The sequence below is a fragment of the Pteropus alecto genome, unplaced genomic scaffold (assembly GCF_000325575.1).
Source record: "Pteropus alecto unplaced genomic scaffold, ASM32557v1 scaffold395, whole genome shotgun sequence".
NCBI lineage: Eukaryota > Metazoa > Chordata > Mammalia > Chiroptera > Pteropodidae > Pteropus > Pteropus alecto.
This window is the reverse complement of record NW_006438643.1, coordinates 488943-501517: the sequence shown is the minus strand read 5'-3', so window position 1 is coordinate 501517 and position 12575 is coordinate 488943. Positions and strand designations below refer to the sequence as shown.

At 38.6% G+C, this 12575-nt stretch overlaps 2 protein-coding genes across 2 annotated transcripts; both read right to left on the bottom strand.

Moving 5' to 3' along the window:
• Window positions 1-2921: 2921 nt before the first annotated feature.
• Window positions 2922-3869, bottom strand: LOC102882480 (olfactory receptor 52L1-like). The gene has a single exon (XM_006915715.1). It carries the CDS (start codon window positions 3867-3869, stop codon window positions 2922-2924), a length of 948 nt encoding a protein of 315 aa, XP_006915777.1.
• Window positions 3870-10224: 6355 nt separating this feature from the next.
• On the bottom strand, window positions 10225-11187 carry LOC102882228 (olfactory receptor 52K1). Its single transcript, XM_006915714.1, has one exon. It carries the CDS (start codon window positions 11185-11187, stop codon window positions 10225-10227), a length of 963 nt encoding a protein of 320 aa, XP_006915776.1.
• Window positions 11188-12575: the final 1388 nt, after the last annotated feature.

The window sequence follows — 12575 nt, the reverse complement described above, 5'->3', positions numbered from 1 at the left end:
CTCTACCTAATAAATAGAAACAAACACAAGGAGACAGCCAAAATAGGGAGACAAGGAAACATGTCACAAATGAAAGAACAGAACAAACTTCTGGGGGCAAAAAAAAAAAAAAAAAACTAAACTAAATGGAGACAAGCATTCTACCAGATATAGAGTTCAAAACACTTTAATAAGAATGCTCAGTGAACTTAGGAGAAGAGTAGATGAATTTAGTGAGATCTTTAACAAAGAGATAGGAAACATAAAAATGGAGCTAGAAAATGGAGCTTGAATTTAGTGAGATCTTTAACAAAGAGATAGGAAATGTAAAAATGGAGCTAGAAAATACAAAAAAGAACCAGTCAGAAATGAATACAATAACTGAAATGAAGAATGCATTAGAGGGAATTAACAATAGATAAGATGAAGCAGAAAATTGAATCAGCAGTTTAGAAGATAAGGTAGCAGAAAACACCCAACCAGAACAGCAACAAAAACAAAAATCCAAATAATGTGGATAATTTAAGAGGCCTCAGGGATAACATCAAGCATAACATTTGCATCATTGGGGTACCAGAAGAAGATAGAGTGCAAGGAATTGAAAATTTATTTGAAGAAAACTTCCCTAACTTTGCAAAAGAAATAGATCTACAAGCCCAGGAAGTGCAGAAGGCCTAAACAAGATGAACCCAAAGAAGCCCACACCAAGATACATCATAATTAAAATGTCAAAGGTTAAAGACAAAGAAAGAATTTTAAAAGCAGCAGGAGAAAAGTAGTTAGTTACCTACAAGGGAGCTCCCATAAGACTGTCAACTGATTTCTCAACAGAATCTTTGCAGACCAGAAGAAACTGGAACAAAATATTCAAAGTGATGAAAAGCAAGGACCTACAACTAGGATTACTTTATCCAGCAAAGCTATCGTTTATAATCTAAGGCCAAATAAAGTGCTTCCCAGACAAGAAAAAGTTAAAGGAGTTGATTACTATCAAATCAGTATTACAAGACCTGTTAAAGGAACTTCTTTAAGAAGAAGGAAAAAAAGATTTAAAAAATATGAATAATAAAATGGCAATAACTATATACCTATTAACAATTACTTTCAATGTAAATGGATAAATGGATTAAATGCTTCAAGCAAAAGACATAGAATATTTGAATGGATAAGAAAACAAGGCCCTTACATGTGCTGCCTACAAGAGATTCACTTTATTTTTTTCCCCCTCTTTAATTCCCCCCTCCCACTTCCACCCCTGACCCATGGTTGTTGCCATTTCCCCTTGAGAACTGGATCTCTAAAGGCAGGGTGTCCCCTCCCATATGCTCACAGCAAGCACCTGGGGCCTGGCGCACCCAGGGCCTGGCACTGCCAGTGCACTCAGGGGGCCTGGCACAACTGGGGGGCCTGGTGCACATGGGGCTTGGTGCACCGAGGGTATGGCCCATGGCTCTACCTGGGGCATGAACCCAGGACCTGGGGTGCAAACCCAGGACCTTCTGCGTGCAAAGCAGACGTGCTAACCACTACACTATGGAGCCGCCCTAAAAGACTCACTTTAAATCAAAGGATGCACACAGATTGAAATAAAGGGATGGAGAGAGACATTTTATGAAAATGAAAATGAAAAACAAAATCTGGGGTAGCAATTTTATACCAGACAAAAGAGACATTAAAACAAAGCCTATAACAAGAGATAAATAAGGACCCAGTAATTCTATTTTGAGTATTCATGCAAAGAAACCCAAAACATTAATTTAAGAAGACATATGTGTCTATATGTTTATTGCAGAATTATTTACAATAACCAAGATACGGAAGCAACCTAAATGTCCAACAATAGATGAATGGACAAAAAAGTGGTACATATAAACAATGAACATTACTTAGCCATAAAAAGACTGAAATCTTGCCGTAAAAAACAACATGGATGGACATAGAGTGTACTATGCTGAGTGAAATAAGTTAGACAGAGAAAGAAAAATATCATGTGATTTCACTTATATGTAAAATCTAAAAAAGAAAATAAATGAACAAACAAAACAGAAACAAACTCATAGAGACAGAGAACATTTTGAGCATTGCCAGATTAAAGGGGGTTTGGGGGATCGGTGAAGGGAGGGAAAGGATTAAGAGGTACAAATTGGTCATGCAGATGTAAAGTATAGCATAGTGAATATAGTCAATAATATCTTAATAACTATGTATGGTGTCAGATGGCTACTAGATTTATTGGAGTGATCACTTGTAAGATATATAAATGTCTAATCACTATGTCATACATCTGAAACTAACATAATATTGTATATTGACTGTAATTAAAAAATAAAAAATTATTTTAAATAAGAAATCCACTGTACAAATATATTTTTAAAAAATAAGGATCATAACATTATTTCTAGAACCTATTACAGTACTTGCTCCACTTAAGTTTTTTTTAACTAAACGAGTAACAACCATATTGCAATAAAAGTTGTTTTCTCACATTGTGGATATCTCAAATGCTTTCAGAGAGACAGTTTTGCTACACGGGAGCCCAGTGTCCTAGAGCTCACAGCACTTAGAAGGTTCAAGGAGACTCCAAAACTAAAACCAAGCAAAGTTTGGGACATTTCATTCTCATTCCAGATGATGTTACAGTCTTTGGTTAAAGGTAGGAAAAAAAAAAAGGCATATCCAGAGCAATCGTCAATTTACCCTATCCCTAAGTTTCTCCATCACAAGGAGTAAGAAAATGTTGGGATCAGGAGCAAAAAAATGAACGTGGAAAATATTCATTAATCTAGCTATCCAGGTTCATCCCAATTGGCTATGGAACTAAATGTCCTTGAGTACTTTGCCATGAGACTGGTAGGGCTAGAAGGACATCTCAATGTGGAATGCCCTCTATTCATATAGCCTAGATCAGGCATGGGAAGAAAATAATTGGGATGTGTTTATACTTACCCTTTTATGTAAAACACCCTGAGTACCCGCTGGCGGATCTGCCGAGTCTTCACCCCATAGACAAGAGGATTGAGTGCAGGGGGCAGAAGGAGGTAAAGTATGGCCAGAAGAACATGAATGTGATGGGGAACATGGTGGCCAAAACGATGATTGAGGAAAGAAACTATGCCAGGAACATAGAAGACCAGGGCAACACAAATATGAGACCCGCATGTGTAAAAGGCCTTAATTCGGGCCTCAGTGCCTGGTACCTTCAGTACTGCCTGGAGGATGAAGGCATAGGAAATACTAATGGCCAGGACATCTATGCCAATCACAAGCAGTGCCACTGCCAACCCATAAGCTCGGTTCACTGTGGTTTCTGAACAAGCAAGTTTTACCACAGCCATATGTTCACAATATGCATGGCCTATGACGGTGGCCTGACAGAACACAAGTCTCCACAATAGGATAGGGAATGGGAGGAGGAGAAGCAATCCTCGCACCAGCACCACTACTCCAATGCGCCCTATGGTCCCTGGATGCAGGATGCTGGAATGGTGCAGAGGGTAACATATGGCTACGTAGCGATCCAGAGCCATGGCCACCAGTATACCTGACTCCATAGAAGAGAATGCATGGATGAAGAACATCTGGATCAGGCAGACAGTGTACCCAATCTCATGGGCATGAACCAGGAGCACTGCAAGGGCTTTGGGTGCCATGGAAGAGGCCAGGATCAGGTCAGTGCCAGATAACATGGCCAGAAAAAGGCACATAGGCTGGTGCAAGGACGGGTCAGTCCAGATGATGAAGAGGATGGTGACATTTCCCACTAGAGCAAAGAGGTAAAGGACACACAGTGGCAATGCTATCCAATGCTGGCTTTCCTCTAAACCTGGGATGCCAATCAGGAAAAAAGAAGGCTGGTGTAGCCTCCAGCTGGAATTACTAAGGGCCATCATGAATGACACAGAGAGAGAAGAGAGAAGAAAATAAAATCATGATTTCTCCATTTCTGATGAGTTTTCACATTTTCCAGATCTGGCTACCATCTTCATGAGAAGAAAGAGGCTTAAGCTGAAATACAAGGGAATAAAGGGAATAAAGAGACAAGAAAGAAAATTTCCTTTTCTTGAGATACTTTTTTTTAAAGCTGAGACATCCACATGTCTAAATTAGGATAGGTCTAGTTTCATTCAGAGATAAGAGAAAGCACATACTGCTTTTAGAGACATGTTTAAAGTCTACCATTCAGTTACTTATAATTTGGAACTGTCTACTTGAGAGGATTCTCTTTGTTACCTCTTGGTATTACTGAACACTGTAAATCAATCTCTTATTCTTTAAATTAGTCTCCCTCAGTTTCCATAACATAGCACTCTACAGTCGTTTCTCCTGTATATGTAGTCCCACCACTTTCTTCATCTACTGATCCATTATATGTTGTTGATTCCAGAGTTCTATCTTCTCCTTGCTCCCCTATTCTGTACATTATTTCTGACTGAGTTCATCCTTTTTCATGGTTTTAACTATTTACATACTTTAATTTCTTTTAAATCTATGTTTCTAAGTCAAATAGCTGAAACACAAATCCATTTTTTCATTTGCTTCCTAAATATCTATCTATACTACACAATACATTCAAGACAGAATTAACTCACTTATTCTTCCTAAATCTGCTCTTTTTTGTCCAAATTTTTTTGAATTACATCACTATCTACCTATCCATTCCAATGTAAAAACTTGAAACTATCCTCATTCATTCTTATCTCTCATCTCTTTTACCTATTTACCAGTTACCATTGACTTTATTTTTAACCTCTCTTATATACACTCTTTTTTCTCAACCCCCAGTGTCACTGCCTAGTTCACACTCTTGACATCTCTCACCTGGATTATTTCCTTAATCTCTCTGCCTTTGCTATTATACCCTTTCCAATCACTCTCCACACTGAAGTCATTGGGTTTTTCCTGAAATGCAGATGTCATCATATCACCTCTGAGGTTAAAATATTTAGTGGATTTAATCCATGGGAAAATATCACACATTTAAGACTGGCATACAAGGTTTTCAAAGGTTATCTTATATTAGTCATCTTACATTAGTATAGTTAGCATTAATATTAACAATAATAAAAGATCATTGAGTGAGATCACTGGCCTCTTTTCTCCTTGTCTCCATGAGTCTGCTCCATTTCAAACTTTTACTATGTCTGTCTCTCATCATGATGTGATAATGATTCAGTGTTTCTGACACTCTTATGTTAACAAGAAGTACCAATTAAATAGGTATTCTGTTTAACCTTGTCCATGTGAGTAACCTCTTGGACATTAAAACAAAAAAAAATGTGAAACTGGATCTGTTTGTGTTTGAATGCTTGTCTTAAAAGATAGACACAGTTTGAAATAATTATATTTTTATCTAAGAGAAGGATGCAAGTGTATATGTTTATATAAAAATAATTAGGAATGACTCAGTTCTTGTGAATTATGCATCTATAGATCACTTTAAGTATTTTTATAAGTCAATGATGACTACAATATTGCCCAATACCTCTGAACATGGCAGCTACATAATCTGAAATGGCTGGCGGGCATATATCTTCCAGCTTTTTTTCCCTTCCAGATTTAATTCCACTGTTAACTTCGAGTTACAGTGACATATTTTTATTGAGATCTCCCCCACCAAAAGAATCTCACAATCTTACAAAAATTCATGTTTCAGTGCTTAACATTCTATATAGTGAGAAAATTATTTTTTTTCCTTAATTACTCTCCTTCTACTCCAAATTTCAGCCCACTTGAGATTTTTTAGCTGAGGAGTCAGAGAACAGCTGTACATTTGTAGAAGGCCACCCATTTCTTTGACAGAAGCCATGCCAGTGGAGCAGTGAGGAATGAAGCCAAGCTACAGTGGGCAAAAGAGAGAAGCAGAGATGCACATGCCTGAATATAAACTGCCACTGCTTTGTGCTGCTTGTGGGTCTAGAGGAAAAGCCTAGAACTGCTTATTAAATGTAATTCCTAAAGTAATTAAGAGGTATCTCAGTGATCTCAGTGATTCTTAGAGGAAAAGCAGAAGAAACTTTATTTCCAGGAATCTAAAAGTGAAGATATATTTAGCTCTCTGACCAGGAAGCAACAGACAATTAGCAAGAACTGATGTTGTGCCTTTTTAATTATTCATGTAAATTCAGTCCAAATGGCCTGTCTTCTGTAAAGCTGTCTCCAAATTCTATAATTCAGTATAGCATGTGTCCTTTTCTTTCCTATGAAATCACTTGACCTGCCCAGTCATTGCACTGATTACCTTGCCCTGAAAACCTGTCAGTGTGTTCGTCCTTGAAGAGTAAGGATGTGCTTTGCTTATGGCAGCAGTCTCAGGGCAATTTCCAGAAGTGCTGGAATTTAATTGGTACTCAGTGCTGTTTGCTGCATAAATAAATATGACTAAATTTTTAAAATAAATAGATGAGTATATAAAACAACCAAGAATCGCAGGAACTTAACAAAACACTGAACTTAAGGGATGAGAAGGAGGTAGTAGACAGTGGAATGTCCATGAAATAGACTGAGTCTGCAATGATCCTCACCTGTAGCAATATTCTGGGTGCTTCATGGCAGAAGGAGCCCCACTGAATCTCTCTGCCATAGAGGCTGTGACAGAATCCTAGGTGTATGTCAGAAATTAGTACTCCTGTGGTCACTACTGGTCACTTCTGTCACTATCTCTATTGCTGCAGGCAAGGAGTCTCTTCTATGGGCTGTGGCCTATCCCCGTCTCCTTTATCTTCTTCTTAAAAGTGTCATAAACTTTATGATAGTGGTAAAAGGGAGATGCAGGAACACAAAAGTTAGCTTGCAGCAATGTGTGATCTGTAGGACAGAACCTAAAGGAAATTGAAAAGAGAGGGTTAGTTTTGAGGAGTCAGATCTGGGGAGAACAGCTACTCTGAGACAAGAGGACATAAATTTAAGACTACTAAGAGTTGTCAGACCAGAGGTATTAAAAGACTCAGAACCACAACAGCCAACCAAGCAATAACTGCTATCACAAGGGCTATAGGAAAGGCAGAAGAAATGAGCTGTCAGTAGTCTTCCTCAAATCCATAAGCCTCAAACTTGACCTCATTTTCCATACTGGAAATCCCATAACAAACTTTTAGCTGGTTCTGCCATCTTCACTCTGAAAGGTGAGTCTATTCTTGATTCTTCCCCAATGCAAAACAGGTAACTGTGAATAAAGCACTGGGCAGGCGAGATGTTATTAATAATTGGCGGGTCCCAGAGGACACACAGACACACCTAGACAGAGCCAAAGTTAGCCTCCAGCTTGGTTGGAAGCACACAGAATTAAGTCTACTGCCCCAGGGATAGCTGATTGGGCAGATAGACTGAGCAGGGAGTGGCACCTGCACCTGGCCAAATGGCCCACATCAGTCTAGTGTTGGTCATCATCCCTAAATCTGTACATACTGATGGCTGTGATAGGAAACCTCATGCTCAATGAACTAAGAAACTTTACATATGAGCACTTTAAGCTCATACTTCTCATTCTCACAGGTCAAATTATTTCTTTAGCGGTCTCTGTAGTTAAATGTGTTCACTCCTCCATCCGCTCTGAGTGTTGGCTGCTAAAAGCTCATAATTGAGTTACTCTCACTTGAGCAAAAAGAACTGACTCACCCAAAATTTATTTTCTTATCTGAGTTCAGCTCTCACTCAATGACTGGTTTATATAGGAATATAAAGACTTGACCCTCTTTATTCAATACAAAATAACATTGAAGTGTCATTCCTCTCAAGAGCCTCCCCTAGAATAATCTCAGGCATCTGGGGAAATTTGATCATAGTTTAACTTCTTTCCATGCTCCATCTTGTTTCCCTCATGCTCAGGTGTTGCTCCCAAGTCTACTTCACAATAAACTTCCTGTATGCATATCTCTGCCTCAGAGTCTATTTCTAGAGAACCCAATCTTAGACAAATTTCACTATCTTGGATTAACTGAGTGTTCTGCTTCTTTTCTGGGCCATTATGACAGGTCCATGGACATCAAGTTCTATATCATGGTCAGTATGGAATAAGTATAGATTCTCAGACTATCCATTCCACCAAGCAGATCCTTTCCTTGGTCCCATCTCTGATAAAGCAGCTACCAGTCCACTCTAATGTTCACATTCTCTTTTAGAATAATGTTCTGATTACAGTCTATTAATTAATCCACTTAACAAGTATTTCATTCACAGATCATGAAAGCCTCATTCTTCATTCATTCATTCTATGAATATTAAATATCTATTGAATCCATGTCCTCTGCTATATCTTGGAAAAAATAATTAATATGATAAATGATCCCTGTCATCATAGCTCATGGGATGATATATGTTAACTATGTGATCACAGATACCTAATAATAGTTGTAAATGTTATAAGTTAAAATTATAGTGTATTAAAAGCAACCCAGGCACATTGTCTTCTAAACGCTGGTCATTCACAGTATAACTTCAACTTGATCCAACCCATGTCTCATTTCCTCCCATAGAGAAATATTCCTCTCTAACTTGGAACCAATCTCTACTACAGCACTATCAAATTTTATTACAATTTCTATATTTTCAAGTTTATTTCATCATCACTGAGAGCTTGGTAAATATTCAGAAAGACAAAGAAAATAATGAGAAAAGAAGAGCAAATTAATTTAAAAAGGAAGACAAATATTAGTTTTCTGTTTGTTCTATGCTTACACACAGGAGTGAGTCTGCTTTATAAGAGTAATCATTCCTCTAGCATGTCTGAACAGTGTCCACATTACCACCAGTTCAAATCACAATATTTGAAAAGACTAAGTTAATCACAGTGATTATGATTGCAATGATAATTTTGTGACAACTTCATTTCTTCAATATAAATTTATTGAGTGCCTACTGTGTTACATTTTGGAGATTTATGTATTCATTAATTCAAAAACACACATATTTCAATGTGACTGATAAGGAAACGTGCTAGTAATGACACAGTCCATTAAAATAATGAGTTTCGTTTATTGAACATTTATTGAGAGTGTATCAGCATATCATGTCCCAGGTACTATGCTAAAAATATGATACAATTCACCATTTAGCAGGGATGGAGACAGAGATCATTCAACAAATTATTACATAATTATAAATTACAATGGATAATAAAATAAATATACATAGAGCTCTGCATTCAGAAAACAAGTGACCTGATCTAGTTATAAAAATCTTTGAGGAGGTGAAGTTTGAACTGAAATTCAAAATGAAAAGAAATGGTGAAGATAAGGATAGGGATATGCATTCCCATTAGGAAGAGCCCAGACTACCCATGGCTGGAGAAAGCAAGAACACTTAAGGAACTAAAGAAGGGTGTTTATGTATAGTAGGAATACCTAACGATCAACACTACGTATGTTGTAAGAATACGTAAATACTTAAGAACTTACAACAAACACATTAAAGTGAGGCCAGTGTTAGGAACCAGAAGAAAATGGGCATGGGAGTTAATAATGAAGACAGAAAATAAACAAACAAGAATTAGAACAATAATTTCTGCATGCAATAAATTTTAACTCAAGTCTCTGCAACTAGACTAAAAATGAAGAAATAGAGGAATTATCATCACTCTCAGAGGATAAAACTACATAATACTACAGGAGTCATAGTCATCCATCTCAAAAACAGGCTGAAAAAGTACATGAGATAAAGAAATGAAGCTTTATCTGCAATTCTGGAGTGAGATGGAACATGAATATTTGAAGAGTTTCTCTCATAAACTGGACACTCTGAAGTATCTCCACAGCTTTCCACTCTTGTTTCCATGATGCCAAAATTTTTCTGATAGAGAGGGCCTATCTGCTCTCACATACTGGCTATGTGTCAGTGTCATGGTGGTAAGAAGTGACCCATGCTTTCATATGTTTAAAATAGGCACCTGGTTTATCTCTCCCTGAACTCCTAAGTCACTTAGTCCAGGTCAGTCAAGGTCTTAATTATTTCTTAATTTCATGATGCATTTATCTTGTTAATACAAGAAAATCATAAATAATTAGAAGAAAAAAGTATCAAAAAATGATTTGCTGATTGATCAATTGAGATATCCCAGCTCTTCTCAGTTTTTCATCCCAATATCTAAACACCATAGGTCTCCGAAGAGATTTCCCAACTTCTAAACACTCATGATAATTTTATTTGCTTTCTCTTCACTGTCCTCACCAGGTAAATAACCTGGGCTGTGGAGCTCCCACCCCTAGGGGATGGTCACACTGTCCCCTGAGGTTCAGCTGATGAGAACTATACTCAGGTGGAATCAATTCTCTTGGGGCTTAAAATTTTAAACAGCTGCTTCCGAATCTGCTTGGTCTTCACCCCATAGACAATAGGGTCCAGGGCAGGGGGGAAAAGCAAGTAGAGATTGGCAAGGATGACCTTGGCAGCAGAGGCTGTGGGTGGGCCAAAGCTCTGCATGACCACAGAAAGAAAGCCTGGTACATAGAAGAAGAGAATGACACAGACATGAGCCATACATGTGCTGCCTGCTTTAGAACGTGCCTCAGGTGAAGGAAGATGAATTATGGTCCTCACGATCTTCCCATAGGAGTAGGCGATAAAGGCCACATCCCCCACACCAAGAAAGATTGCCACGGCAAAGGCATAGAAGTTATCCACAGTGGTGGCTCCACAGGCCAGCTTCACCACTGCCATATGCTCACAGTAGGTGTAGGCAATGATGTGGGAGCCACAGTAGGGCAGCTTATGGGCCAAGCTTGGAAAGGAGATGGTCAACCCCACACCTCGCAGCACCACCAGGCCTCCAATCTTGGCAATAACAACTGGAGTAAGGATGGTTGCATAACGCAGTGGGTTACAGATGGCCACAAAGCGATCCAAGGCCATGGCCACCAGCACTCCTGACTCCATGGCAGAAAATGCATGAATAAAGAACATCTGGGAAAGACAGGAGTAGGAGCTGATGACCGTAGCACCAAACCAGAAAATGGCCAGCATCTTGGGCAGAGCAGAGAGGGAGAGAACCAGGTCCACAAAAGAGAGCATGGCAAGAAAGAAAAACATGGGCTGGTGAAGGCTGCATTCTGTCCAGATGAGAAAAAGCAGGACACCGTTTCCAGTCACTGCCAGAAAGAACATGAAGCAAAAGGGGAGTGAGATCCAAACGTAGGAGGAAGTCAGTCCTGGGATGCCAGCCAACAAGAAAATATGTGGGAAGAGATGAGAAGTATTGGATAGAATTGTGGTGAGCATCTCACTTAGAAGAACAAAGGGTCACTACAAAAAAAAAAAAAAAGAGCAAGTTAAATTCAATGATGTGGTGTTTGGGAGCTCAGGATATATGGTCTCACTAACACCACCATCACCATCACTCTTCCACCACAGTTCTCAGAAAACAGTAAAAAATTACCTTTTAATTTAGTCAACATTTCTGCAAGTTCTTCAGACATGAAAAGAGGCAAGTCAGCTTTGTCCAATGGGAAAGGTACTGGACAAGAAGTTCAGAAACCAGTTCCAGAATTAGATATCCTACCGTATCAGTGACCTGGAGCAATTCACATAAACTGATTTAAGTAAAGAGATACTCAGGAACTGATGTTAAATCAAAATTCTTCCCATCGTGCTCATATTCCGAAGTTCTGAATGCTGGTGCTAGGTTTAATCAACATTGGTCTCACGTGGTCCCCAAATCTTATATCACTAATCATCATCCGAAAATGTCTAAAATCCTAGCATTTGGAAAATCTCTTAATTTGGAGACATCTCATTCTTCTAAATTTCACTTGACAGCCAGGTTACAGAATACATGGTCCCTGATGACTCCAGCATTGATCAGATTCTTCCTTCGATTATTCCCCAGTCATTTTGTAAACGCATATCTTGTTTCTCTCCCCAATATCTCAATGGCTATTTCACCACATTTGTATCTCCCTCTCCTTCAAGGTACTGTTATATAGGGGTAGACATTTAGTTCGGAGTTGTGGTAACCTGAAATAAACAGAAGCTCTTGGTAATAACAACCATGTGAAAGCCAAAGAATTCTATATCAGAGCCACATTATTGAAAACAGAGAAGAAAATGGACAAATATTTGTCCAGTTCCATTTTTCATGTAATTATACAAAACATATAAAATTATTCAGATCTCCATCATGTATTATGCACAAACCATCATTTTGTAGGTTAGAAAATTGAAGTCTAGAAAGAAGTGAATGGCCCAGGGTCCCAGATATCTTTAGTGATAGAATCAAACAAGAACTATATCCATTGATCCATGAGCTAGGAAGTCATCATTCTGTCTCCACGTTAGCAGTGACTGCTGTAGGGCCAAGGAAGAACATTCAGGGCCTGTGACCAAGGGTGGGCAGTAGAGAAATCAAATAGCTAAGAAATGATTTAAGGATTACATGTCTCCTACTACCCCCTACTATCTCCAGGACCATAGTCCTCTCGTGTGAAACACACACACACACACACACACACACACACACACACACACACACAGACCTGGGTAGAGTCTGAGAGGGCTTTGGACCATTGCCTAAGTAATTCACACTCAAGGCAGAAAAGGTGCAGCCAGGTTGATCTCACAGTTTCAATGACAGTATGAAGAGGTCTCTAAATGTAAGGGAAAGCATCAGA

Excerpts from the sequence above, each read along its gene's own strand:
- LOC102882228 (XM_006915714.1), bottom strand. The coding sequence starts at position 11,187 with ATGCTCACCACAATTCTATCCAATACTTCTCATCTCTTCCCACATATT.
- LOC102882480 (XM_006915715.1), bottom strand. The coding sequence starts at position 3,869 with ATGATGGCCCTTAGTAATTCCAGCTGGAGGCTACACCAGCCTTCTTTT.